Here is a 26,239-nt window from a genome sequence, read left to right as displayed (position 1 = left end):
TAACATTCGAGGTCTGTGACTGTTAACTGAGACTTGTCAGAGACACCACACAAAACCTTGAGGGTGCTGCTGTTCTTTGGAGCAGATGGCAGGGCAGCTTGCAGAACCTCTGGTCACCTGATAATTTGAGTAGGAGCAGTATTTTTAAGTGTAAAATAAGCTTTCTCCAAAATTCAAAATGTCTTACCAAAAATTATGCCTTTCTTGGTGATGCATTATCTTGACCCTGACAGTGAGGGAAATGTCCCAATTGTGTCCAAGGCCAGAAGCTGGCAAACATTTCCTGTAAAGGTTCAGATAGTAAATGTCAGGATAATTTAGGTTTTGTGTGCCACGTGGTCTGATGAAATTATTCATCTGCTAACAGATTGGCCATAGACAAGACATAAATGAATGGGCATGGTTGTATGCCAACAAAACTTTACAAAAACAGGCAGATTTGACCCATGAATCCTAGTTTGCCGATCCCTGCCCAACTATTAGACCTTAAAAATTTCTCTGATGTGGCAGAGCCTTGAATTTTTCCACTCTCTATCACACACATCTTCCTGGGGCATCCAGAATACTTGCTGCTTTCTCATTTTCCAAGTCCCATGCACATGTCATTAATATAGTGGATTATGATGAGGTGATCAGTGAATGCCTCTTCAGACACTATAACAGAAAGCAGGAGTTACTACAGCCCTGGAGAAAGACAGGAAATGTGTCCTGATGGCCACGTTATGAGATGGTAAAATGTTTAATTTCCTGCTTGATGCTGACTGAAGAGAATATAGTCAATAGGTCAGGGGCTTCCCAAGTGCCAGGGGCTTGTGGATCTATACTGGAGAAGACACCACATTAAACACTAGGCTGTGATTGTGGCAACTACTTAATTAAATTCTTGGTCATCAGTCGTCATCTGCCAGAATCTGTTTCCTAGGACCAGACAGACTAAAAGGGCCTATGCTTGCCTTTTTCAAGTCTTCGAGCATGGCCCTAACCTTAGACATTGCACACACTTTACAGCACCTCTTATTCAGTTTTGGATGGGGAAAGCCATTTATGAGGTTCCTTTTGGCCTTTCCTACTGTATGGCTATCCATGATGCAGAGACCCAGTGTGGGGGCTTTTCAACTGCCTCGGGTAAGCCTTCCCACTGTTAGGGAGATAATCTGAGGGGTCTGCAAACTGGTTTGATCCATGGTGAGGTGAGCGTACCCAGGAATCCATTTGTCATCTGGCCCATGTTCCTACTCTTAACAGAAGAGCCGTGATGGCATTTTGGATCCCTTGATATCATTATCAACTCAGAACCCGTATCTAACAGCAGTCAAGAGACTTGGGTCATTTCCTTCCTGTCCTCAGAGATTTACGGACTCTTATATACAATTTGCTGCAATACTGCCAGGCCCTTCCCTCCTTTTAATTGGTCTCTGGATCTGAGACCTGTCTGTTCTGGAAATAACTAGAATTAAGACCTTGATTTTCAATCAGCTTTCTGGTCATGTGATCCCTGGACCAGAGGTCTAATAGCCTTTGTCAAAGATCAAGACCAGGTAGGTCATGGCCCCTCACTGCCTTTTGAGCTTTGCTGCCTATTTTGTCAGTCATGCTAACCTCACATTTGATCATTGCCCTTACCTGGTCTCTGATCTTCTGGAATCCTGTTATCCTTATTTTCTCACTGCCAAACTCAAGAGCCTCCATTAAGCTTCTGAAAATGCTGGTGCACCTCACTAGCACATTCCTTGTCAATTTAGCTAAAGTGTCCTTAGGCTCCGCCTTTTCCAGGCAACAATTTTCTTCCTTCTGTAGTGGGGACTCTCTCCTGTGCTATGCTCAGTCCTGATAGTAGTTTTCTGCAACAGGAGAAAGGTCAGCAAACTTCTCTTACAGGATTAAGTATTTAGATTTTGCAGGCAGGCTGAGGCAAATTTGAAATCTTCACATTGACAAAACTCAAAATAAGTACAATATTCTGTACTACAGAATATTTTGGGGGAGACATTTTTCTTAATTGGAGTTTCCTGCCATCAGTGACTCAGTGGGTCATGGAAAAACAGGTAGCAAGCTGATTTTCAATCTAACCTGGAAATGGACTTGGAGCCAGCTTAAAGGGGGTAAAAACCAGCTTACAAATCACCTTAGGTGAGACCTCTGGATAGTCTTTTTTTCTAGTAAGAGGGGGCCACAAATGCTGGCCCAGATTTCAGGGCCACCTAGCACATTCCCCCGATTTTCCATCCCAGTTTGAGACTTGTTCCGTATCTAGACCCTAAACTTAGCAAAGATTTACAGAGAGCATATGTACTTCTTCAAACTTTACTGCCCTATCAAATCTTGATCTTTCATGGCATCCTAGCCTGTCATAAAAGGTTTCTTCAAATGCCCAGGTTCAACACCTGGGTTTCTCTGCGTCTTCCTTATAGCTTAGACCTTTGCTTCTGTATGGCAGATGCTTGAAACAAGTGGGCAAGCCCGTGGAATGAGCAGACCATGTAAACATGGCCTTTAACACATATATGGTCTCTGTCTCCCTAGAATTCTCATTCTACCCAATCTTCGGATATTCCTAGTTCCACCTATGTCCTGGTATTTACGGCATTCCTGGGTGATGCTGCCCGAGTCTGCAGTCCACTCAGTGGGAATGATTAGCAGATAAGGTGGGCCTGGAAGGCTCAACTAGGTCAAAAAAGGATGGAGCAAGAGTACCTAAAGACTTTTAAAACAAAACCCTTGGGGGACCTAACCAATTGAAGATACCAGATTATGATTCTTAAATGGGTCAAATTAGGGTATGGGAGCTACATTCTATGGCTATTAAAAACAAACACAATTGGGAACATCACCAATAGGAGCTTAGCTATCAAGCAAAGTTTGCTTTCCTTTTGAAATAAACTCCGTTCACATTTTAGTCTTAATGGTTTTATTTAGTGCATGTCATAAAGTAAAAAGTGATGGTAATGAGCCACTTGCAGAAGTGCCTGGAATTCGGACACTACTTTCCACTGCTAGGCAGATGACAATTTTCTAACAATTTGGAAACAAGTCTCTAAACTTGAGATTATGTGTATCCTGCAATAACCTGTAATTGCTAACCCAGGGGTGTAACCTATATAAATAACCATTAGGTACGAAAAAAAGAACGTTAAATCAGCACATTTTGTATTTAAAAATCTGAAACATAACTCACAAAATATGTGGCACTCAAAACTAAGGATTTCTAGCTATGAAAAATGGATGTGGCACCAGCAATAAAGGGACCAGGACATTATAAACAGCTGAAGAACAGATGTTTCTTGTTACCATTTCCACCACTCATATACTTAATACTTTTAATGCTGGACTTTCAATTTATCCTCTTTGTAAAAATATAAGAAAAACCAGACTTCATGTGCTAAATTATTTTGAAATTTATGCTGAAATAGTATTAAAATGAATTCTCTTCAACCATCCAGTCATTTTGCTACGTTTTGGTGAGTATATAGTCTATGCCAGTCATTGTGAAAAAGTCTTTATTTTAAGAAAAAAATTTAGTTAACAAAAAATTTTAACAAATTTCACTTAGCAAAATACACCCAAAAGGAAATCACAGTACAAAGAAAGTATTAAGTCAAGGCCTCACCAATTCCTACAGTATTAGTAATGTGTCTCAATTTTCAAAACTAACTTTTAAAAAGCTTAAACTTAGCCTAAAAGATTTTAAATGAAAAAATAGAATGAACAAACATGAGAAATGTTCCTCTTTGAATTAGGGATCTAGCACCTTGAGTTTTCCAAAAAGCACATCTCCCCAATGTGTTCATGGTGATATGGTGTCAAAGATCCACATTTGATGTACTTAAAACTACTTTAACTCAAATAACATCACTCTTAAGTACACTACCAAAATATTGCGAAAAGCTGAAAATAGTTTTAGATTACTCAACATCACATGCTAGAAGAAAAGTTTGCATGAGAAAACACTGAAGAGGTAATTTTTTAATCCAGATTTCACAAACTCATGGTGCAAAATGGGTCCCACAGCTTCTTCTAGAGTAATAACTGCTTTTCATTGCTTGTTGGCTGCCTGTGAAAATTTGAAACTCGAATGCTTCTACAAAAAAACTAGTCATATCCAGCCATGCTGTTCTGGCCACTGTAGCTAGCCCCATAACAACCACTCACAGACTGGCTCTCTAGGCCACTGTAAGTGGACTGTGCTGACACCCCCATGCCTTGCATCATCTGGCTGCTATACGCCCCGTTGCTAGCCCCTGTTGTGGAATTCAAGAAAAGTTCTATGTATCTGTGTTGCATGTTGGCCCTGTCTTTGGACATAGCTGCCACAGCTTCTTCGTGAGTGGCAAACTCAACATCAGCTTCACCCGTCACTCTTCCATCCGGGCCAATCTCAATATGGACTCTCACAGGGTTAAGTGGAGAGAAGAAGTTGTAAATGTCGTTCTCTGTGGCTTTGTATGGCAGCCCCCTCATGTGGACACAATGTCCAGTGGTGCTCTGGACAGTGAACTCGCCATCTCCATATCTGTGATCATACATCCCTGAGAGACAGTAGCTGAGGTCTCTCCCAAACAGGTCGGTGGTAAAGCCGTAGCCATCACTGAGGCCGCTGTACTCCTCATAGCCCCCATAGCCTGCACTGTAAGCACCAGACCTCATCCTCTCCAGGCCCGCCTGCTTGACAATGCCAATATACCTCCTGGCTGTGCCGGGGCGGTCATAAGGCCCTGGCCGCTGTACAGACATGAATTTCAGAGGGGGATCCGAGTATGACCTAACTTCTTCCTGACTGCTCTTGAACACTTCAATATACCTGTGCCCTATCCTCTCCTTGTGCTTCCCTAGAGCCTTCTCAGCTAACTCCTGTGAGGCGAACTGCACAAAGGCTTCCCCTGTAATCTTGCCCTCAGGGTCCACAGGTAATGTGATCCCGTTTGGCACAATTTCCAACCCTGAGAAGAACTGAACGATTTCTTCCTTGGTGCATCCAAATGGGAGTCCTCGAAGCCGCACGAAGCCATCATTGGCAGTGTCAGCACTGTTTGGACCGCTGTGCTTCAACACCCAATCCATTTCGGTTCTATGGGACTTGAACACCTCAATATACCGGTGTCCCATGCTTTCCCTGTCTTTTTTAAGGGCCATTTTTACATCATCTTCTGATTCAAGTTCAACAAAAGCCTCACCACTCTGCCTGCCTTCTCTAGTGTAGATGAAATGAATGCCTGTGGCCCCATCATGAATTATGCAGCCGGAGAGGAAATTCTGCACATCCTCAACAGAGCAGGACCAGGGCAGGCCACGGAGCTTGACCACAAAGCCTTCACCTCCCTCGGGGCCCAGCATCATGGACACTTGACAGGGCAGACTTCAAACGAGCTGAGGTGCCGCTTTTTGCGCTGAAAAGAAAGCAAAAACTACGTAACTTCCCCTTTAATGTGTGTAACAAGAATATGCATTAAATAGTTTTCTTCATTTCATAGATGAGAAGGGTAAGTGAAGCTGAAATACACCTAAAACATTTGAGCTGAGATTCAATCCCAAGTGTCTCCAAAAATGTAGATATCATCCATAGACTAAAACAAACAACAAAAACACAAAACAAATGGGGTGGGGTGTCTTAAATAAATAGAATGGAGGATAAAATTTGAAGACCAAAATAGTGATCTGGAAGTTTCAACTAATGTCAAAATCTATAAATTTTAATGGTCAATTTTAAGTTCTAGAAGGAAGAAAATGAATTGAGGCAACATTCATAAATAGTAAGAGAACTCAGAACTGGAGAAAAAAAGATGAGATGTATTACTGCATTGTTAAAGGCAAGAGGACAGGTATAATTTGGTGCCTTGAATATAGAGGAATCTAAAAATCAGGTTAGAGTCAGAGCATTTTCTTATTATCTATTTACTCCAGAATGTGTCATGATGAAATCTGGTAGTTCATTTCGAAACAATTTGTATGCACCTCCTTCTTCATTGTTATGTGCCCAGTAAAAAGAACCTTGAAAGATTCCAAGTATCTGACTGTTCCCAGGCTGTACTGAGTGGCTCAGCGAAACACAGTAGGGCAAAATGGTTCCTATTTTGGACCAGGCAGTTCTTTGTTGTGGGGGCAAGCCCATGCATTGCAGGATATTGGGTAGCACTACCCACTAGATGCCAGTAGAACTCCCCTCCACTCTGGTGACAAGTGAAAATGTCTCCAGACATTCCATGGGGGGGGGGGGGGCCCGCGGGGAGGGAGCCGGCGGGTAAAACTGCCCACCCCCAAGCAGTTTGGGAATGACTAGTGAGGAAAATCAGGGTTCCCAGTCTTAAAGTGGGCCTTCAATACTGCCCAAAGTTTCACAACCCTCACTCTCCTGAAGCCTTTAGATGCCTGTGCTAATTTCGCATGTTCTAAGCTCCCCTCACTTCTGTTCATCTACTTAAAACGGAAATAGAGATTGCATGAGGAAATGCCAAAGTCTACAAATTTCATAAACAAGGAGTTGCTTCTTTTTATACCTGAGATCGTTATCTACGACTGTGGTCTGGTCTCAACTCTATCCAACCTCAAGAAATTACTTATCACAAACACCATGATCTCCTTGCCAATTATTTCTAACTTTGCCTCCAGCTCCTTGCCAATTTGCTTTCCCTTTTAGTAAAGTCTCAAAAGGCCTCTTATCACCCACCATTAAAAGTGCATGATCTCACTCTGCTGAAGACCTCCACAGCAGAAAAGAGAACAAGTATTTTCTTACCTTCATCTTATTTGTTCCCACAGAATTTAACCACTCCCTTTGGAAATCCCTTCTCGCCCCTTGGCTCCTATGATAGAAATGTCTCCTGTTTTCCCATTAATTCCTAGATACTCCTCTCGGCCTCTTCCTGTAAGTCTTTTCTCTACATTCATAACTGTAGAGCATCACCGGGCTTGAGCCCAGTCCTTTTAGAAAAGGCGGCCTCACCTGATCACCACGACCAGCACTGGGCTGAGGACATCCTAGCCTCCAGCCTTAGGCTCCCTGAGGCCCAGACTGGTATACAGAACTCTACTCCATAGCTTCTAAGTACCATAAATGAATGCAGCATTTTTCTCTGAAACTTCTTTTAGTATCCAGGTTGCAGCATAAATGACTTTATGTATTATCAAGAGGCTCCAGAAGGAAACTGAAGTAATCATTGAACAACTTCTCTCAGATTCAATAAATTAACCTCAGGTGATATCATGCTCCACTTTCACTCAGTAACTAAACCCTATTCTATAACTCTTGACTTCGACAAGTAATAAAAGCTTCTTACAGCTCTATACTCACTCCCAGCACATTGTTGCATGGCACAGTATGAGCTCAACAATTTCTTCCTTTGCAATATGAATGATCAAATTGTCATTTTATTTTTCCTGCTTAACTTTCAGATTTCCATTTCCCATACCAACAGCCCATTCCAAGATGCTTGGATCTGGTTCTTAAATTTCTCCAAGCATAATGGTTAGCCTTTACTGCAACCCAATCTGAAGCTCTGCCTGAAATGTACCAGGCTTTCTGCTCCCTTGGATTTGACATGCATGTTAATTCTCTCTCCAAATATATTAACCAAACCTTCTGTCTAGCTAAATCCTACTAATCCTTAAGGTCTCAGCTTGAATGTGCCTCCATTCCAAAAGAACTTCTTCAACAAACTCTTATGGATTCTTTGCTCTCATAGCATTCTTGCTGTGGTTTGTTTAAAAGTGTCATCAAAACTGCATCGAAAGCCTACAAGGACAGACAGTCCTTTCCTTTGGGTCAATGTTGCCCCACCCCCAGCACAGCAGGCCAAAGATTAGCAAAGGATTAACTGATCACCAAGGGGGAAGGGGGGCAGTCAACACTTCCCTCTAGAATATGGTAGTGTAGTTAGGCTGAAAAACACATGCAGAAAGCATAAAGACATTTTAAGAATTACGTAATTAAACACAAAAAAACCCACAAAAAATTTAAAATGTCTCCTACAGTACAGATAATATATTGTTTCAGAAAATGTTTCAAAAACATTGATTTCTTTGAAGGTGAAGAGCATTCTTTCCAAAAATGTCTATATTTAAACATTTATTGTTTACTTTTACTGTAAAAGTCTACTCTGATTTCTAATGAAAACTGTGACTTTTATTATTCTTCTAAACTTTTGATGAAATTCAAACTTAATTTTTGATGGTAACATAATGCAATATCCTCACTTTTGTTCTCAGAATTCTCTACATTCACATTCTTTGCAGACTTACACTACTTTGAACATTAACTGAAACTCAGAAGAGTGCTGTGCAGTTCTGCTAAATGCTAAAGCTAGCAACAAAAAAAATTTTTTACTTCACATTCCTAAAAGTTTCTGCCTGAATATAATTCAAATACAAACTAAGAAATTATTTTTCTTAAAAATAATAGCTCACCTTAAAGAACAAGGGGAGATGCCAACAGTCGGAGACACTCCTAGCAGACACGAATTATCCTAAAAAAGAGCGACAATGGCCGTCTTGTCTTAGTGCCCAAGCACTCACCAGAGTGACCCCGAGGTGGCAGTCCCCAGACTGGGCTGAACTGATGGGCTCCCGGAAAGAAGGCAGAGTTGGGGACACCTGGCCCACCCCCAAGCATTTAAAAGGTTTACTTTATAGGGTAATACAGAATATAACGGCAGGAAAGCTCCCACTTCCCCTGATGAGACTTTCCTGAGTCTCTACAAAGAAAACCTCGGTAAGAAAATTTAAATATCGAAGGCAGATGAGATTTCGTCCGGGTGGGGCAAGACCAGAGCTGTCCCAGGAATGGGAGGCCCGGGGCACCCGCAGCCAACTAGTGTGAGACCCGTTCTGTACTGGGAGGGAGCCAGGCGAAAGGTTTGCTAAAAATCGTTCAACAAGATTTACAATTTACAATAATCCCTGAGCGGCAGAGAGGAGATAAAGCTGCCCTCAAAGACCTAGACTATGTACTGAAATCTAAGGAATACGTCTGAAAACTAAGCTGTTTCCTCAGTTTTGGAAACTATAAAGACCTGGGAAAGTCAAATTAATTTCGCTGAGAGTATTGCCTTAAAGATAGTATTTGCCTTGTATTACTAGAGTCTCGTAATTATGAGAGACACCATGGGGCGGGGGCGAGAATCCTGTATAAATGTGAAGTATTAAGTATAAAATGGCAATTTGAGCTGGGGCCGAGATTCTGCATTTCTAATAGGCTGTCTGGACTCCTAAGAGGCTCTCGCGAATGTACTCCTCATCACTCTACTGGTTAGACAGGATTTAGTTCGGTTTCAGGTAGATCCAATCACGATAAACTGGGTGCGCCTCGGCGGGCCAGAGCTGATTAGGTTCATCTAAGCAGTAAACAGGGCGGATTAAACCGCACCTCCCATCTTCTAGAAGGTTCGGGGACCAAAAAAAACCGGTGGGCTTTCCCCTCCTTCATAGCCGTGTTCCAGTGAGAGTCGAAGGGCATTTTCGCCAGCAGTAAATGAATTTTAACCTACAGTTGGCAGCACGCACAATCCAGATTGCCCCGGACGTCTTAATTGCTCAAAAAGTTCTACTCCTAAATCTCAGCCCGTGGGAGACGCCGCCTCGGGGTCACGCAGTTGACTTTTTTGCTGAGACTTACCGCTAAAGGGAGCAAGGCCGATTTAGATTTTCATCAAACGAGCGCGGTTTACAGCAAAAGGGCTCCAATTCCACCCGACGCTTAAAAACGCAGAGGGCTCCGTGGGAAGTCCAGGTGCATCTCCTGTTAACCTGAAATTGAAACTGCCTGGCTGTATGTAGGCACACGTTCCGCGAGGCTGAAGCGCAGCCAGCCACCAGGGGCGCGTCGGAGCGATTACGGAAGGAAAGGAAGCCACGGTCTCGAACACCGAGCTCCTGGGACTAACGGGGTGCCGGGAAAAGAGGCATGAGTTCGCCTAACCTCCAGCTGGCGCCCCGACAGTCTCCGTCGGCCCAGAGGGCAGTAAGGCCAGGCCCTTGAGCGCCCCATCCAGAACCTGGGCTGAGTCAGCCGGCGCTTCCGGGGCGGGGCGAACTACGAGGGGGAGGGAAGGCGGGAGAGCCTCCCTAGCCGCGAGCAGGGGGGAGGGGAGAATGGGCGTAAGGGAAGAGGACAGAGTTAAGGGTTCCCCTCCTGGCGGTAGGAGGGGAGCCCCGGTATCTGGGGGCGTAAGGGAGAGACTGGAAGAACTGTTCTCGGGCCAGAGACGAAGTGGGGAAGAGTTCTTAGGCCGGGCTTCCCGGAGCCACGGGGGAAGGGGCGGAGCTCTCGATCAAGGGGGGGATTCCAAGGGAGGCCGGGAATAGTTCCTGGGACGTGTGGGGGGTCCTGCAGGCCGGAGAGACTTCCTGGGGCGGGGAGGAAGGAGATTTCCGGGACAGCGAAGGGGAAGAGTGCGGAGGGGCGGTTGTGGGGAAAAGCTTCCCTACCAACAGGCGTAGGGGGTAGCGGGTGGGGGTCGTCCGCCTGCGGCAGCTCACCACGACAGGTCCGGAGTCCTTAAGGCCGGCGCACGGGGCTGCGTTCCGGAGGCAGAGGCCGCGTGACTGAGAGGGCGGCGAGCCGGACGTAGGTCACGGGGTGTAAAGGAGGAAGTGCCACTGACGGGCCCGCCAAGATGTCACCAATGGAAACGCGTCCTGCAGGTGCGGCCCGCGGCGTCGACCAAGGCAGGAAGTGGGGGGAGGAGAGAAGAAAAGCAACGGGGAAGACCGTTCTGAGAGAGTTCTCATGAAAGGTGCTAGGCTGGGGAAAAGTCCAATGTGCCAGCGGGAGAGGGGGGAGGATGGGAGGACTGGCAAGGATTACGTGGAAGGAGAAAACGTTAAAAGAAAACAAAACAAAACTAAACAAAACAAAAAGAACAAGTAAACAAAAAACCAAACATCTATGCAGGCAGGAAGAATTTAGAATAGCAACTGGTGGATATACAATACCTTGGTTTTCTAGATCTGACCACAGACTCGTTAGTTTGCATAATTAGTAAAAGATTAATTTTAAAACATGCAGTTCTTAAACCTAACAAGCAATTACATTTTATGAACCTTTAAATCCTAATTCAAATGAACAAACGAAAACAACTACAAGGCAATTGCAGTAATGTGAACAGAATGAATTTTAGTTGTAATTATGCTGCTGGGGTTTGATAACTGAAAAGTTAAATTTTTAAAAAATCTTTGAAAGTCATTTAGAGAGAGACGGAGTACAGGTGAAACAGCATGTGTCACAATTTAGTAACTGAAGCTACCCGGAGTTTCACTATACTTTTATCTCTATTTTTTACGTTTAAAATTATTTTTAAAAGAAAAACAACTTTAAGAATCTACTTAGTAGAAATAACTACTAAATTATAGGAATAACAGGGAAGGAGGAAGGTACCTAGAATATGGTGATGCAGTCTGTAAAGTAAGACGGTAGGAAACTACGAAGACATGGGCCAGCCCTTCAATAAATTAACCGCAACGGAAAAAACCAAGGGGGGCATTTATTAAATAAAAGAAATTTAAGAGTTTTATCAAGGATTCACAATGCATGGGATATACTGGATCTTGATTCAAACAAACTGATAAACATGAGAGTTCTGCATTACTAACTAGAAACTTGTTATTAAAGTATTATATTTACTTATTTTAGATGACAGAATTGTAGTTATGTTTAAAAATAAAGGAATTTTTAGAAATGCATTTTGAAGTATTTGTAGATGAAACAGTGTGATGGCTAGGATTTGCTTCAAAAGTAGATGAGAAATGTAGAGAAAAACTGCTCATAATTGGTAATTGTTGAAGCTGGGAGATAGGATTCAAAATCTGATCATCCCTCGGAAAGTGAGAAACAGAAACTTACACATTCAAGAATAGTAAAACAATACCCTGAGAAAAAAAATCCACAAAATTGGCTTGTTTCTAGAAATAATCTCAACAGAAATGGGCACCCTGATTGCTTCATAAGCATTTATTTAGCTTCTTAAAATCCTCTTTATAATACATTCTTGGTAATATGACTGGCATATATTTTCTCACTTATTTTATTTGAATGTATTTGTTGCATTTAAGTAGTTTTACATGAGCCTTCCTGGCTTAACTGCTTGGTGACACTAGCAAGGTGAATGTTAATAATTGATCAGTCATGATAATGGTTTCTACCAGTGAAGGAACAACATGTACAGAAGACACAGGGCAGCATGCTGTGTTGAGATAGAAGGCGCCTGAAAATACCTGCAGCCAGGACTGAGTGCAACAAAGGAGGGAAGAGGATGATCCTCCACAGCCTTGAAGGCCTGCGTTGTATTTTGGACATTATTCGAAGACCAATGGGAAGTCATATAATTTTTTTCAAAATGTATTCTGAGTTCTGCTTTTCAACAGAACAGTGTTAACTGCTGTCTGGAAAATGAATGGTGAGAACAGGCATGGAGATGAGATGGAAAGGAATTAGATAAGTTTAGGAAGAATTGATGGTACTCTGCAACAGAAGCAGTGGTGTAAACTGAAGTGCATGAAAGGATTTGAGTGCAGTAGGTAACATTAACCAAACTTTGAGCCATTCATTAACCAAGATACATTGTGCACTTAAAAGATGCAGGCATTGTGCTAGGTCCATAGAACAATGAACTAAGAAACCAATAAATAAATGTCCGATGACAAATTCTTAAATGACCAAAAACTAGAAAATGGTGATTAATTTACATCAGGGTTCTGAGGAAGTTACATTTAAAACAACTTAGAAGCAATGAAGAGGTATGAATGTGAAACACTCCCCCCACCACAACAGCTAAGTTTCAAAGATCATATTTTTTTCCCATTGTATATTTCCCTCCTTATTCTCCTGGATACTTGTTCAAATTCTTTATGTTTTTAAAATAAAACCCTTTACCAGGACATGTTTTGGTGTTGGTTGCTTTGTATAAATACTTTTACTTTGTGGTAAGTCCTTTTAATCTTTATATTCAGTTCTTATTAAATCTACAAGAGAATTTTAGATATCATTTCTGCTGCTTATGTCTGTTTTCCACTTGAGCAGATAATCCTGGGGAAGAAGCAAGTCCCTGTCGTGGACAGTATGTGTGCAGAACCCACATCCCTATTTGTAATGTTTTCCTGCTCCACTAGAAATTATATTGAAAACCTCAAGTCTGTTACAATCCAGCAATTTTATAAAGCTCCGATTTAGTAGCTTTTAAACGTTTCTTGCTGTTAGGGACTCACTTGAAAATATAGTGTGGGCCTAGACCAATTAAAAAGCAAAACAAAAAAACACCCACACATGCTGTTGCACCTAAATTTCAGGGGGCTCATGCATGTGAAGTGTGATCTAATTTGCACAACATGCCAAGTTCAATGCTCAAAACCACCTGAGAAGTGGTAGATGGATCATTAAATACATTAACATTTTAACTGTTTATTGCTATTACTACACTTTTATCCATCATAGGAAATATTGTCATGATCTGTAAGCAAGAGGAAAGCTGTTTTAACTATTAGGCCCTTTATTTACTGTAGCTACGTCTAGGGTAGCAATATACTGGTTTTCCTCAGTGTTTCTCAAAAGCATTAAGAAGCAAAACTAGTACAATGTGATGTTAGGTAAAATTATATCTGTAATGCTTGTACTGAAATTAACATAAGAGAAAAATTTTTACCCAACAGACAAGCAACCATTGCTCTCTGTTTTAACTTTAATAATTTTTAATTTTATGTAACGAAAAAAAATATTAAACATACAATATTTAAGTCATATTTTATATGTATTTTTTATACTAAATCTTATATATAGCCCATATCAATTTGGCCTAGCCACATTTCAAGTGCCTGGCTAGTAGCTGCCGTATTGGACAGTCATTGCTCTATTTTACTGATCACATTTTGCAGGTGACTCAAGAACCTAAAGTTACAATAGAGAAAATTTACAAGTATCAGGTGAAGTCTTTAGAACCACTGCTAAATATAACACTTCTCCATTGAGGGAAAAATGTAATCATCTGTATTAATTGGTAGTGCTCTCCCCATAGTAGGAAACATGATTCTAGTCTATCTAAGAAATGGGTGTGTATAGGTGGGGTGAGATTCCAGTAAAGAAACTACAGTTGCTAAGAGGACAAGTCTCCCTACCAAGTTTGTTGTAGCTCTCTCCTCTGAAGCAAGCAGCTCCTGAGTGGGCAAGCAGTCAGATTCTGGAGTTTATGGTCTCCAGGGAGATCTTTGCAGTACATGCCCAAGGACCCCTCAAGAAGGTGTCCCTCAGGGGGCCTAGAGCATCCTCCTGGGGCTCTGTGGAGAGCTGATGATACTTTGTCAGGTCCCATGCAGCTGCTGCAAGAGTAGAGAATGTTGTAGCACCTTGTGCTCAGTGTTTGCTGCTCAGGGACCACACCACCACAGCACATAGTCCTGGGGGACTGGAGTCATAAGGAGGAAAGGAATATGACAATGTACTTAAGAAGGGCTCCAGCACCCAGAGAGAATACCACACATCAGACAATAGCTTAGAACAGCAGTTTTCAGAGAAAAAGTAGTGCTGGACAAAAATTGTAACTTTTAACAAAAAAACAAAACAAAAAAAAAGCACTTTCAGATTCTCAATTAGAAACTTAAACTTTCTCATACTAAAAATTGAGTTTCAAATTTATAAAGTTAGTAATGAATTGAAAGGATAATGGCCTGAAAAACCAAGTTGAAAAAATATCTCAAAGATTAAAAAAAAAAAAATGAAATGGGAAAAAGATATGAAATTTGGAGTACATAAGATATAACACCAGACAGGAGAAATAACATGTGAATAACAAATGGAGGCAAGAAAACATAAAGAATGGAAGGAAATTTTCCTAGCTTGATATAATCATGTAGTTCCCAACAGATATTTTAAAGGGACAACCCAAGGCATATGTTGGTAAAACACTTAGATTTTTTAAGTATAGAGAAAATCTGCTTTGGAAAAAGAACAAGTTAGGTACAAAGAATAAAAATATGGTAGCCACTAGCCACATGTTGCTACCGAGCACTTGAAATGTGCTGTAAGTATAAAATGTACTCGGAATTGCAATGATTAAAACAAGAATGTAAAATCTCTCATTTAAATAATATTGATTACATGTTAAATGCTATTTTGGATGTACTGAGTTAGTAAAAATGTATTAACATATACTAAATTAAAATATTAAAAGTCTCCTAACTCATTTTACAAGGCCAGTATTACCCTGTGTTATGGGCTGAATTTTGCCCCCAAAATTCATATGCTGAAACCCTAGTAGCTCAGAATGTGCCTGAGTCTTTACAGAGGCAATTAAGTTAAAATGAGGTCATATTCCAATATGACCGGTGTTCTTACATAAGATGTCTAGAACATCTATCCTTTCCTCATGGCCCTCAAGGAACCAGCCCTGCTGACACCTTGATCTAGGGATTCTGGACTCCAGAACTGCGAGAGAATACATTTCTATTGTTTAAGCCATCCAGCCTGTAGTATTTTGTTTATGGCAGCCCTAGTGAACTAATATACTGATACTAAAACCAAACAGATCACAAGAAAAGGTTAACTACAAATACCCCTTACAATTATAGATGCAAGATTCCTCCACAAAATACTAACCAAATCCAGCGACATATAATAAAAAGGATCATACACCACGACAAAGTGGAATTTATCCCAGAAATGCTTAACAGTTTTTCAAAATGATCCAGAATTAGATAGTGGTAATTGTTTTTACATTTTTGTGACTGTACTAAAAACCTCTGAATTGAACTCTTTAAAATGAAAAAAACAATATTTGTCATTCATATTATAGTTATATTGGACAGTGCTATTCTACCAAATATTATGTCAAGCAGAACAGAGACCTCAATTAGGGAAGATGAAGAATGGAAATGGCAATGATGGTCTTCTCTGCAATGTAAATACAGACTTATAAGGAAAAAGATAGGAATTTGTAATATTCAAACTAGGTGACAATTTTTGAAAAAGAGGCACATTATCAGGAGAAACCTAAAAGGAGTTTAAAATTTTTCACTCTAATCTGTCATCCTCCCCTCAATTATCACTTTTTATTTCCTGTTTAAGAGAAATTTTCCTAGCACAAGGTCACGTGGATTTTTAACTTATAAAGCTCTGTCGTTTGCATCTGCATTTTTACTTTTGATCTACAATCAACCTGAAAATGATTTTCCATTTCCAAGAGTTTTAGAATTAGTTTATCAAGTTTCACAGGCTAATTTCACTCATGAACTCGGAGGAAAAAAAATCCTAAATAAATATTAGCCAACGATTATTAGCCAAATTAGCCAAGTCTAGCAATACACAAAGTAATAATATATCATGACCAAGTTGGGTTTATTCCAGGAATGCAATCGTAATTCATCATTTCAAAGTTAATTATCACTGCAATTTGTTCACAATGACAAAGGCAAAATATAAGTTAACTAAGAATTTTTCATGTTTTATGAGAAATACTAAGAAAAATCCTAAATAATAGAATAGAAAATAGATGAATTCCTCTATAAACTGAGAGCAGGGAACTTCTTGACCATGACCCAAACACAAGAACATAGGAAAATACTGGAAATTTTGATTACATTAAAAACTAAGCCTCTTATACATGGCTAAAAACACTGTAAGCTAAGCAAAAATACGAATGATAAAATGGGAAAGATATCTGTAATTTATTTCCTGTGTTATTAATAAAAAGCTTGTAAAGAGAAAATGTCCAACAATCCAAACAAACAATAAGGGCTAGTGGTATGGACAGCTGACAGAAAAAAAAAAGCCTTTAAACATGAAAAGATGCTCAACCTCACTTACGTAAAATAAACGAAAATTTAAAAATTTTAAATGAAATAACACTTCAAAATGCCTATCATTGTCAAAAATACAGAAGTTTGCTAACACAATGCCGTGGCAAAGCTATAGATAAAAAGCAGGAACTCTCAAATACTGTTTGTGGAAATAATAAACTATATGGTTCTAATCCTATAATGAAAAAAGAGAAAAGACATCTGCAAACAATATTCTCTGCACTATTTCCAATAGGAAAAGACCAGCAACAACCCAATTGCCCATTGCTATAGGTCCTGTCGAATAAACTTTGGTGGATCCACTTAATGAAATATTAATATCTTAAACCAATGAAGCCAGGAACCAATATGAAGGGCTCCCACTGGCCAAAAAGTGTATCATTTGGGAACTAAAGGGAATAAAACCTACATTAAAACACATCCTATATGTTAAAATCCATGACTGCGTAATGATACCAGTAAACTGTCTTTGGCACATGGTAGAGATTCAATTTATTATGCTGGGTATTGATAAACCTAAGGAAGGAATCAAAACCTGCCTTTTATAAAGTACATCTTAGAGCAATGAAATAACAAAAAAGTTTCCTAGGTATTCCTGCTAATAAATGAGAAGGAATATTTAAAATACATAAACTATTTTGGAAACCATTAGCAAAACAATGGGTCTAGGGAATGATCAAAGGCTGCTAACATCACAAAGGGGTAATCTAACCAATCAATATGTGCCCTCTGGCAGTACACAGTACCTCAAATAATAATTTCCTTAAAAAATCTCTGGAAGCAGAACAGCCTCTAGCAGTAACTACCATTTTATAGGAGATGCAGAGTACAGATTCAAACACCACTGGAGGAATGCAATCAAAAAAACCCAGAGAGGAAGCAACTCTACATGACACAATCTGATTTGTTCAACAAAGAATCTTTTAAGAATGGAGAACCTCTAGATCATCACTAATAAGGTAACCACTTGTCACACTCGAAATGTGGCTGGTACAAATTGAGATGTGCTGTAAATATAAAGTACACACTGGGTTTTGAAACCTTAGTTTGGAAAAAAAGCAAAATATAATTTAAAAATTTACATGATGAATATTTGGGATATATTAGGTTAAACTAAATTATTAAAGTGAATTACATCTGGTATTTACTATTAGAAATGTAAAATTACGTATGTGGCTTCCATTTTATTTCTATTGAACAGCACTGATCTGGATTAAAACATAATTTAAGAAATACAATCTACCAAATATAAGGTGGCACCAGCTGTATGAACATTTATTAAACGATCGGATATACTGGAACACTGGGTATTTGTTGATATCAAAGAATTATTTCTTTAGAAGTGCGATGGTATTATGGTTACATGTTAAAAGGTCCTTAGAAATACAAGCTGCAATATTTATGGACAAAAATCTTATTATGTCTGGGATGTGCTGCAAGATAAGTCAGGCTGGTCTTAGCTGAATCTGGTTCTCCCTCTGCCCTGCCTTTTCTCTTCCACAAGAACTCTGGTTCAGGGCAACCATGTTGGGGAGGGCTGTCCTAGTCCCAGCTGTGTCACTGGGCAAGTGACTTATGTCCTGGCTACCATTATCTCATCTGTTAAATGGGGATAACAGCAATATAGCCTGATCATGAGCATGTGATTAATAAAATGTTGTAAAACACCTTGCGCTGTGCCTGGACCCAGTAAGGGTCAATTAATGTGGTTCTACAAAGAGCCTCGAGTGCCAGAGCTGAGATTAGGGGAGGGGAAAATGTCAAAGTGGAAGGACGCCCCGCTTCCCGTTACTGCAGCGGTTCAAGGACCTATCCTGATGGGAACCATATGTCTCCACTTTCTCCTTCAGTTTTGGCTTTATACAAGAACTAACCCACCTGTTTAATCGATCTTTTCCTTTAAGTCAACTCATATTTTTACTTGATTATTTTGTTTACTATTAGCTTTGTTACAATAGTCTTTTAAGGGGAAACCAATCACATGTCAATTTAAAAAGGTAACAAAAGCAAATACTATAAAAAGAATGTTATTAAAAATTTTTTAAAAAACTAAGACCAATAACATGGCAATAACAAACCTAATCGATTTACACTAACGCATATAGGAACATGAGATCCCCAAGGCAAAGGATGGATTCGCTTGACATGTGACAAAGCACTCTGCCAATATTCATTAAAAGTAAAATTTTGCTCACTTATTTTAAAATGAAGAAAACTTGTCTAGAAATTAGCACCGAAAACATCACTTTTCACTAATAGATCCTACGGTATTTTTGTCTTACCTAAAAATTTTCATTGCTAAAAATTCAGAAAACTCTCCCTGCTCCACCGGGTTCGGGGCACCTAAGGGCCGCCCCTAACCTTCAGGCGCTTCGGCCCTCCTCCTCCCAACCCGGGTGGACCCGCGTGGTTCCAGGAAGCAGCCGCTGCCGCACCGTCTCCCCTCGGCGCGAAGCCGATCGCGAGCTCCTCTCCCGCCATCCACCCGGCCCTCAGTGGCAGACATGAGCCCTCGGCGCCCCGCAAACAGTTGTGAAAAACAGGTAAGGAAGCACGTTCGTTCTTCCTCGGGCTCCCAGGGCAAGAAAACTATCGCAATGGACGTCCCGCGGGGACCGGCCGGACGGCAGTCTCACAGGTTCCCAGAAAAGGGAGGGGGGCTCTTCCGGGCTTGTGGATTCCCAACCGTTTCTGTAAGATTAAGGTCGGTGGGGTACCCGCGACTGGCGCGGCGTTACCCAGGCCACCTTCTGTGAACCACACGGAACCCGGGAAGCAGAGGGAACAGTGCGAGAGTCAACAGCGTCCAGAAGTTTCTTAGGCGAAGTCAAGAAACAGCAAATATATCCAAAGATACAAAGAAGAAAAAGAAAACGAAAAAGAAAGGGCCGCTAATCAAGCTCGCTCAGAAGTATGATCACCAGGCAAATACATACAACGGGAAACAAGTTTCAGCCAAAATACAGACACAGTACCTCTCTAAGCAGGAGATGAACGCAGACAGGCGCTCACAGCACACACGCCGCACCAAGAGGAAGAAAGGCCGCAAAGGCCGAAAGTGAAGGCCAGGCGAGCGGGAACGTGGGAGGGGGAGGAGTCAGCTCCCAACCAGTCCAGTGCAACTCCCGGGCGTTTCCAGCCACGTGGAGGTACTGCTTTCATTTTTAAATGAACTCCCTCTCCGATCAAAGCCCGGTGCCCTCACCCTATTCCCGGCAGGGGCTCTCCGGCTCTGCTCCCCCTGGAGCCCACATGAGGCCCTCCCTTCCTCCCTCGCCGCGGACCTTGCCTCTCCTGACCCCAATCTCGGCCCCGAGATCGGGGCTCCGACCTGAGGCTCACCTCCCACACACCCAAATCTCAGCTGAGCCGCCCAACCTCTAGTGGGCTCAGCCCCCCGTCAGTATCCGGATGTGTGGCCCTTGACCTCAGACCCTTTCTCCCCTGACCTCAAATCACAGCCCCGCCGCCCAAACCCCTTAGGGGCCCAGTCCCGGGTTGATCCCGGGTAAGCTGCTCTCGGCCTCGGAGCTTCCACCCGTCCTGCCCCTCACCTCACCTCGGGCTCCGAGTCTCCACGCTCCCGCTCTTCACATCCGGCACCTCGGACGTCCCTGTGAGCACCTAGAGGAGGGTGGAACGTGGGAGACTTGGCAGTTGTAGCTGAGGCAGTTGAAACTTGTTTACCATCACCATGGAAACCCCTGGCAGCGCGCCCTGGGCGTGGCTTTGGGGGGGAAGTCAGGCGCGCGGCCGGCCTAAGTCCACAACTCCCGCCCGTCGTGCGCACGCGGCGCTTCTGGAAGCGCCGCTACTCTGAGCGTGCCGGGCCCACACTCAGCCCTGCGCCCCAGCACCCAGGAGCCCAAGCCCCACCCTGCTTCTGGCTTCCCGCGCGATCGCAGGTCAGTTTCCCCACAGAACCCCACCTTCTCCAGGAGGACGCGACGCAGTCCTACTCTCACTACGGAACCGGAAAGACGCAAAGACCGTGGCGGGGCGGGGTCTCCATGTCAGGCGTCCGGGGGCGGGGCCGCGAGGGCGCCATTGTGACGCATCTGGAGCGGAGCTGGGGATTGGTCAGCGGGACGGGGGTGGGGTGGGGCCGGAACGCAAGGAGAGGGCCATGCGTGGAGGGGAGCGGCTCTGGAGGTGAAAGGTCAGTCGACCCCTCCGGAAGGCACTGACTAGGAGAACCCCCTCAGTGAGCCCAGAGGACGCAGAATTGAAGACCAGCGTGAGAGAAGCAAATGAGAGTTGTTTTCTGCCGAGGAAGAAAGGGAACTGAGGATACCGGAGATGGATAAAGGAGGCTCTGAGGGCAGGATTTAGGGAGGAATTAACAGGTTGAAGTTGCTCACGTATTTATCACTTGGGCTAAGAAGACTCAAAGCCTCTGAAGGTGACCCAGAAGACCCAGGGGTAATGCAGCGTTTTTAGTTGAAGAGTGCCTGAGCCGATCGGCTGGCTAGCTGGAAATGGCTACCCCGCCTGAGGCGGTGGAGCAGATGTTCTTGATATGTTATAGAGCAAATTATTACCATTTTATTTTGGAAAATGCCTCATAAAGAGGAAAAAAAATCAAGGCATGCATCACAGGTTAAGCAGATTACTTTAAAAACCACCAGTTTAAATTAAGAGAGTGCTTGGAATAATGTCATTATGATTGGCGATGAGAAAGGAGCACAGTTTGTCAAAAGAAGCTGTTTCCAAGAAAAAAAAAATGGAGAGAGGAGCTGTTTGAGGAGGTGAAAATGTACAAAGTGAAAATCAGGCAAAATTACAGAAAATGGGTCCTACAAAAATCGTAGGTATTAAGAAACCCCACAATAACTCCACAGTTCATGCTGTAGAAAAGTCTGTTTCTGGACAGAAATTTTGTGTACCCAATCTGAGGCAAATATTAAAATTATACCAAAAAATTGCGATGCTTCCAAATTTAAGGACTGTGAAACCAGGTCCAAGAGATATATTCATGTAGTCCATTAAGAGGGCCTCTGAGCCAAGGGGGCTCTTTGATCTCAAGTCTGACAGTTCATCATTCATCAATGATGCAATAATCTTTTTTAGTCTCTGAATGAAAGGCTAGGGCCTTGGCCTGATCGTGAGCCTGCCCCTAGTCTAAAAAGTCATTCCAGGAGTCCACTATGATAAAATTCCAGCATAGTCACATATAGTCCCTCTTCCACAGTGAGGGCTGGAATTGTTCATTGGTGCCAGAGATCCCAGGCCTTTTTCACAAATGTCTGGCCTATCTCACCAATTGGAGAATGCTTGCAACACCTGGTCTACTTGGACCACCTCAGCTGTGGGGCCATAGGGGCCTCTACCCTTTCTTTTCATCTCTGTGTCCAAAAAGTGTCTCACCTAAACTCTGAAATCTAAAGAGACTTTTTTTTTTTTTTTTGATTCTTGAGAGTACCTGTACAGAGATGCACCTCTAGGGTCCATGGTTTAAAAATTCAATTCACGACAAATGAAGATCACCCCAAGATGTATCCTCTTACAGATTGACCTGCCTGTTTATTGCCTGTTGTTTATATATACAGATTATCACAAGTCTAATAACTTTCAATATTTTAAGTTTTAAACTCCTCTCTGAAAATCACTAGTCCATAACAAATGATACAGAGGTATTGTCTAGAGTCTATTAAAATTTTCCAGTTGATAACCCCTGAAAAAATACTTTTTGAATTAAGCTTTGACCACACCCCTTCTCCAGGAGAGTGCTAGTAGGCAAACAGGATCATCACAGCTCAGTGAAGGCTCTTACTCAAAATCACAGTATCTGTCAATAATAGCTAACATGTATTGCACTTCACTGCGCTTTGCACTATTCTGAATACTTAATCTCATTTAAGCATTGTAACACAGCAGTAGATGTTATTACTATCATTGCACTTAGAGGAAGGAAACTGAGGTACAGAGTTGTTAAGGTAACTTTCCTAAGGTCACTCAGCTTGTAGGTGGCAAGTTTGGGTATGGTGCTGAGACATTCTGGTTCTAGAGTCTGCACTCTTAACTGCTGAACTCGAGCCCAGTGAGAGGTCTTTCAGGCTGGCTCACAAGTTCCTTCTCTGCCTCCCTTTCCCATATGAGAGAAGGACAGAATGAACTGAGAAAGCAAATTGAACTTTCCAACAACAGTATAGGTCCTGTCCGAATGTAATGTTTCACTCTGAGGCCAGGTGCTCTAGTAGGCAGAGATGAGGAATAAGATAATCCAGGCGGGATGCAGGAAAGTCAGCAGTCACAGCTTTGTCTGATTAATTTTCTTGATCAATATAGAAAATGCATCTTTGAAGTGGCACCAATGCTTATTAAGAAGTAAGTCACCACCACAGAAGGCTGGATCTCTGGGTATGAAGTTCTTTCAGGGTATTTTACAGTACTTTCAAACAGCACTTTGTGTTAGGGGTTATGGCATCCCCTGAGCCTGATGGTTACTTGCTTGAAATGGTATCTTTGCCTAGCAAAAGACTGCAGGTAGAGACTGGGGAGTGTTCAGTGGCTGCCTTACTTTGACCATTTCCTCAGCATGCTGGGCCTGCAGCAAGCCCTGGCTTGGACGTTGGTGAGCTAAGGTCTAGCTCTCCATTCCAAGTTGTCAGCTTTTAGCCTGCTGATGAGTTTTCCCACCCCAAAATGTGTACAGTTAGACATCTTCATTTCTATGAGGACTCAGGAGAGTCAGAAAACATTTGGATCAGTGTACTGTTATGTCAATTATAAAACTGGAAAAAAACAAAGGATGTGCTAGGTGCAAGGCAGCTTGCAGCTTCTCTCTGCCTTTCACGGCAACTTCATTTAAAAAATTGTGCATATTTAAAACAAAATTATAGCTATTGTACAAACATGAGATATTGATATTTTGAATTATTTCTTTGTTTTTGGACAAAAATTACAGATAAACAGAGGTGCTTTTCAATTCTTTAAAAAGCAATTATACAATTTTTGAATGATGAAACATTTCAAAATTTGAGAAAAATTTTGAAGATAAAATATAGTCAGTGGGGAGTATCGAAGTTTTGAGATCAGAGGAGTAACAAAATGTGTAGTCCATTTACATAAATTTCTTTAAAAATATTGCTTCCTGTAATATAGTTTATGTGGGTAGGTGTGTGCTATCTTGATCCAGTTTTGAGGCCTGGGCTAGAGGCTGGTCGGTTCCTCTTCTTGAATAGCTGATTAAGTCCATACCACTAAACAACTCCCTTATCAGGCTCTCACACACTCTGTGCCACAATATACCTACCCCAATTGCCCCAGGGCCAGGTATCGGACAACGAAGGATAGCTCCTGTGCCCCAGAGCTCACTGAAATTATTCAAATTAGCCAATTCTAAACCTGTTTGCCCTAATACTTTCCTTCCAGCAAAAGCCACAATGAAGGTGCTTGCCCTCAGTTTGCCCTCACTCTGCCTTGTGACTGACCTGGTGCTTCCCTTGGGTGGCATGCTGTGTTCCCCCAAGAGCTGTGAGTATTAAAAAAATGGAAAATTCTTTCTAGTTTCTCTCTTGATTTGCATCTGACTTCACCATACCTCACCCAAGATAATATGGTTAAAACAGTTCCTTTCCACTGCAGCTACTATTTCAAAATCATCATGATTGGATTGGTGAAAGGGAGCTTGACACTGAGGTGCCTGCATTAGCCCCACATTCCTCCTGAGTACTAGCCCCTCAGCCTCTCTTGCCTCTGGTTCTTCTTTGTGCTCCCCAAAGGCAAATGAGCAGAGGCCAAGGTTGGCCAATGATTCCTGATCTTCACTTGGGAAAGAGGTAATAATAGGTCAGAAGTGTAAGCCCAGGTTATGTGGGTTCCAGTCCTCCCTCTGAAATCTGACTATATGTAAACATTTTTACTACTTATGCTTTTGCTAGAAGTTCTCTTTTTTATCACTTGGGATTTTTTTAAGCAGCAGTATGTCCTGCTAATATTACATTTTGAACACTTTATTTATTAAAAAATAAACCCCAAGTTTTATCCTGGAAAAATGGAACAAATCTGAGATTTTTATCTTCCTAAAAGGAGTTCTTAATGTTGACTTTGAAAGTTTCTGACCTAGAACAGAAAAAAAAAGTTTATAAATTAAAGATCAGTTAAGTAAAGTGGTTTGGTGTGTGTGAGTGGTAGTGAGAGAGAGAGAGAGGAAAAAAAAGATGGGATAGGGTTTACTCCTGTTCTGTACAAGGAAGAAGAAATCCAAACTTTTCTGCATCACAGCCTCAAATCAGGAGCCACTAAAACTTCCTGGACTCTTGCTCTTGTCAGGGCACCCCAAGGGGTAGGCCATATGGGATGCTATAAAGAAACCAGGGGCTGTGGCTTCATGCTGTATCAGCCTACCTAAGCTAAAGGACATTGCCCAGAGTTTCCTTCCCTATGTATTTCTGGTTGGGGAGGGAACTATGAGAGAGATTTTTGCGTGAGATTTTGGGCATGGAACCTGCCGTCCCTTATCCTCCTTGGTGGACGGCAGTAGCCAGCCTTTCAACTGCTTCACCTCGTGCTGGATCCTGTTTTAACTTCTCTGACTCTTTGGCCAAGTGTGTGTTGAGCTCGGCAAGGAAGGGTCTTCTACTAGACGCCCCCACTACCAAGGTCAGAAGCAAGGAGAACAAGGAGAACTGAGTGAATTCAGCTCCAGCTGACTTGTGAGTTCCAGCTTGTTCTTGTTGTCCTCCACTTTACATTCATCTTCCCTTCTGTTTAACTAGCTCCCACAGTGGCATAACTATCAAATCCCTGTAACAAATTATACATACACATCTCTTGGCGGTTCTGTTCCTCTCTTTGAACCTTGATAGATGCAGAAGGCCACTCAAAGTTTTAGTTGTACCTATACAATAAATGGGTACTTAGTGACATGGCTGAGTTCTTAGTGCTCTCCTACTTAACACATCTGGGAGAGAGAAATCACCTGATCTGACAAGCAGTTAACTCTGCTGCCTTTTTGACCTATGGCAGCAGAGCTTTTTTCTTTTAAGTAGTCCAGTGTACATTTTCCTAAAATGATGTATTCTGGTATTGTGATTAAATGTGCAATATATATCTATATACATTAAGAAGTTGTAGAAGGTTGTACCTGAAAATGTTAACAGTGATTTCCGCCATGATTCCCCTCTTCTGAATATTGGGAGAACCACCTGTTTCCATTATTCTAGCCCTTTGTCCTTCACAGTTTCTCCAAACTTTGGGGCCTCATTGCAGCAAACTCATTTGCAGGTTGTCCGGGAGCCTTCTGAAACAAGCTGTCTCTCTTTGTTTTTACAGGACTCAACTGCCTATTATTAACGTTAATTTTTCTGGATACCACCAAAATCTGAGGAGCATTCTCCGCATCAGAGAAAAAGTTCTTACACTCTCTTGAATGACCATTTTATAGGAGTGGAAAAAGTGCTAATAAAGACTGAGTCATCTACCTTGTTAACCTTAATGCCTGTGACTCACCAATTTAGCTGTACTT

The 26,239-nt window shown here is 42.0% G+C and overlaps 1 protein-coding gene and 1 long non-coding RNA gene across 13 annotated transcripts; one reads left to right on the top strand and one right to left on the bottom strand.

The window, feature by feature from the left end:
* Positions 1–2,891: 2,891 nt before the first annotated feature.
* On the bottom strand, positions 2,892–20,762 carry HNRNPF (heterogeneous nuclear ribonucleoprotein F). 11 transcript variants are annotated; one of them, XM_011385303.2, is made up of 6 exons: positions 20,700–20,762; positions 20,330–20,394; positions 10,417–10,626; positions 9,605–9,747; positions 8,398–8,456; positions 2,892–5,384 (listed from the first exon to the last, which is right to left on the bottom strand). In XM_011385303.2, the coding sequence occupies exon 6, from the start codon at positions 5,332–5,334 to the stop codon at positions 4,090–4,092; it is 1,245 nt and encodes a 414-aa protein (XP_011383605.1). In that variant the 5' UTR covers positions 5,335–5,384; positions 8,398–8,456; positions 9,605–9,747; positions 10,417–10,626; positions 20,330–20,394; positions 20,700–20,762; the 3' UTR covers positions 2,892–4,089. The 11 variants fall into 11 exon arrangements, with proteins under 11 accessions (XP_011383605.1, XP_011383602.1, XP_011383607.1 ...); XM_011385300.2 differs by having other exon boundaries at positions 9,605–9,735; XM_011385305.2 differs by having other exon boundaries at positions 10,468–10,626.
* LOC105309188 lies at positions 19,178–26,209 on the top strand. 2 transcript variants are annotated; one of them, XR_897370.2, is made up of 4 exons: positions 19,178–19,313; positions 24,145–24,246; positions 25,321–25,427; positions 26,047–26,209. It is a non-coding gene; the product is annotated as an uncharacterized LOC105309188 (long non-coding RNA). The 2 variants fall into 2 exon arrangements; XR_002778238.1 differs by lacking the exon at positions 19,178–19,313 and adding an exon at positions 20,541–20,675.
* The last annotated feature ends 30 nt before the right edge of the window (positions 26,210–26,239 follow it).

Source organism: Pteropus vampyrus, unplaced genomic scaffold, assembly GCF_000151845.1.
Source record: "Pteropus vampyrus isolate Shadow unplaced genomic scaffold, Pvam_2.0 Scaffold681, whole genome shotgun sequence".
Lineage (NCBI taxonomy): Eukaryota > Metazoa > Chordata > Mammalia > Chiroptera > Pteropodidae > Pteropus > Pteropus vampyrus.
Note: the sequence above shows the minus strand (reverse complement) of the source record. Positions and strands in the feature narration are given on the sequence as shown.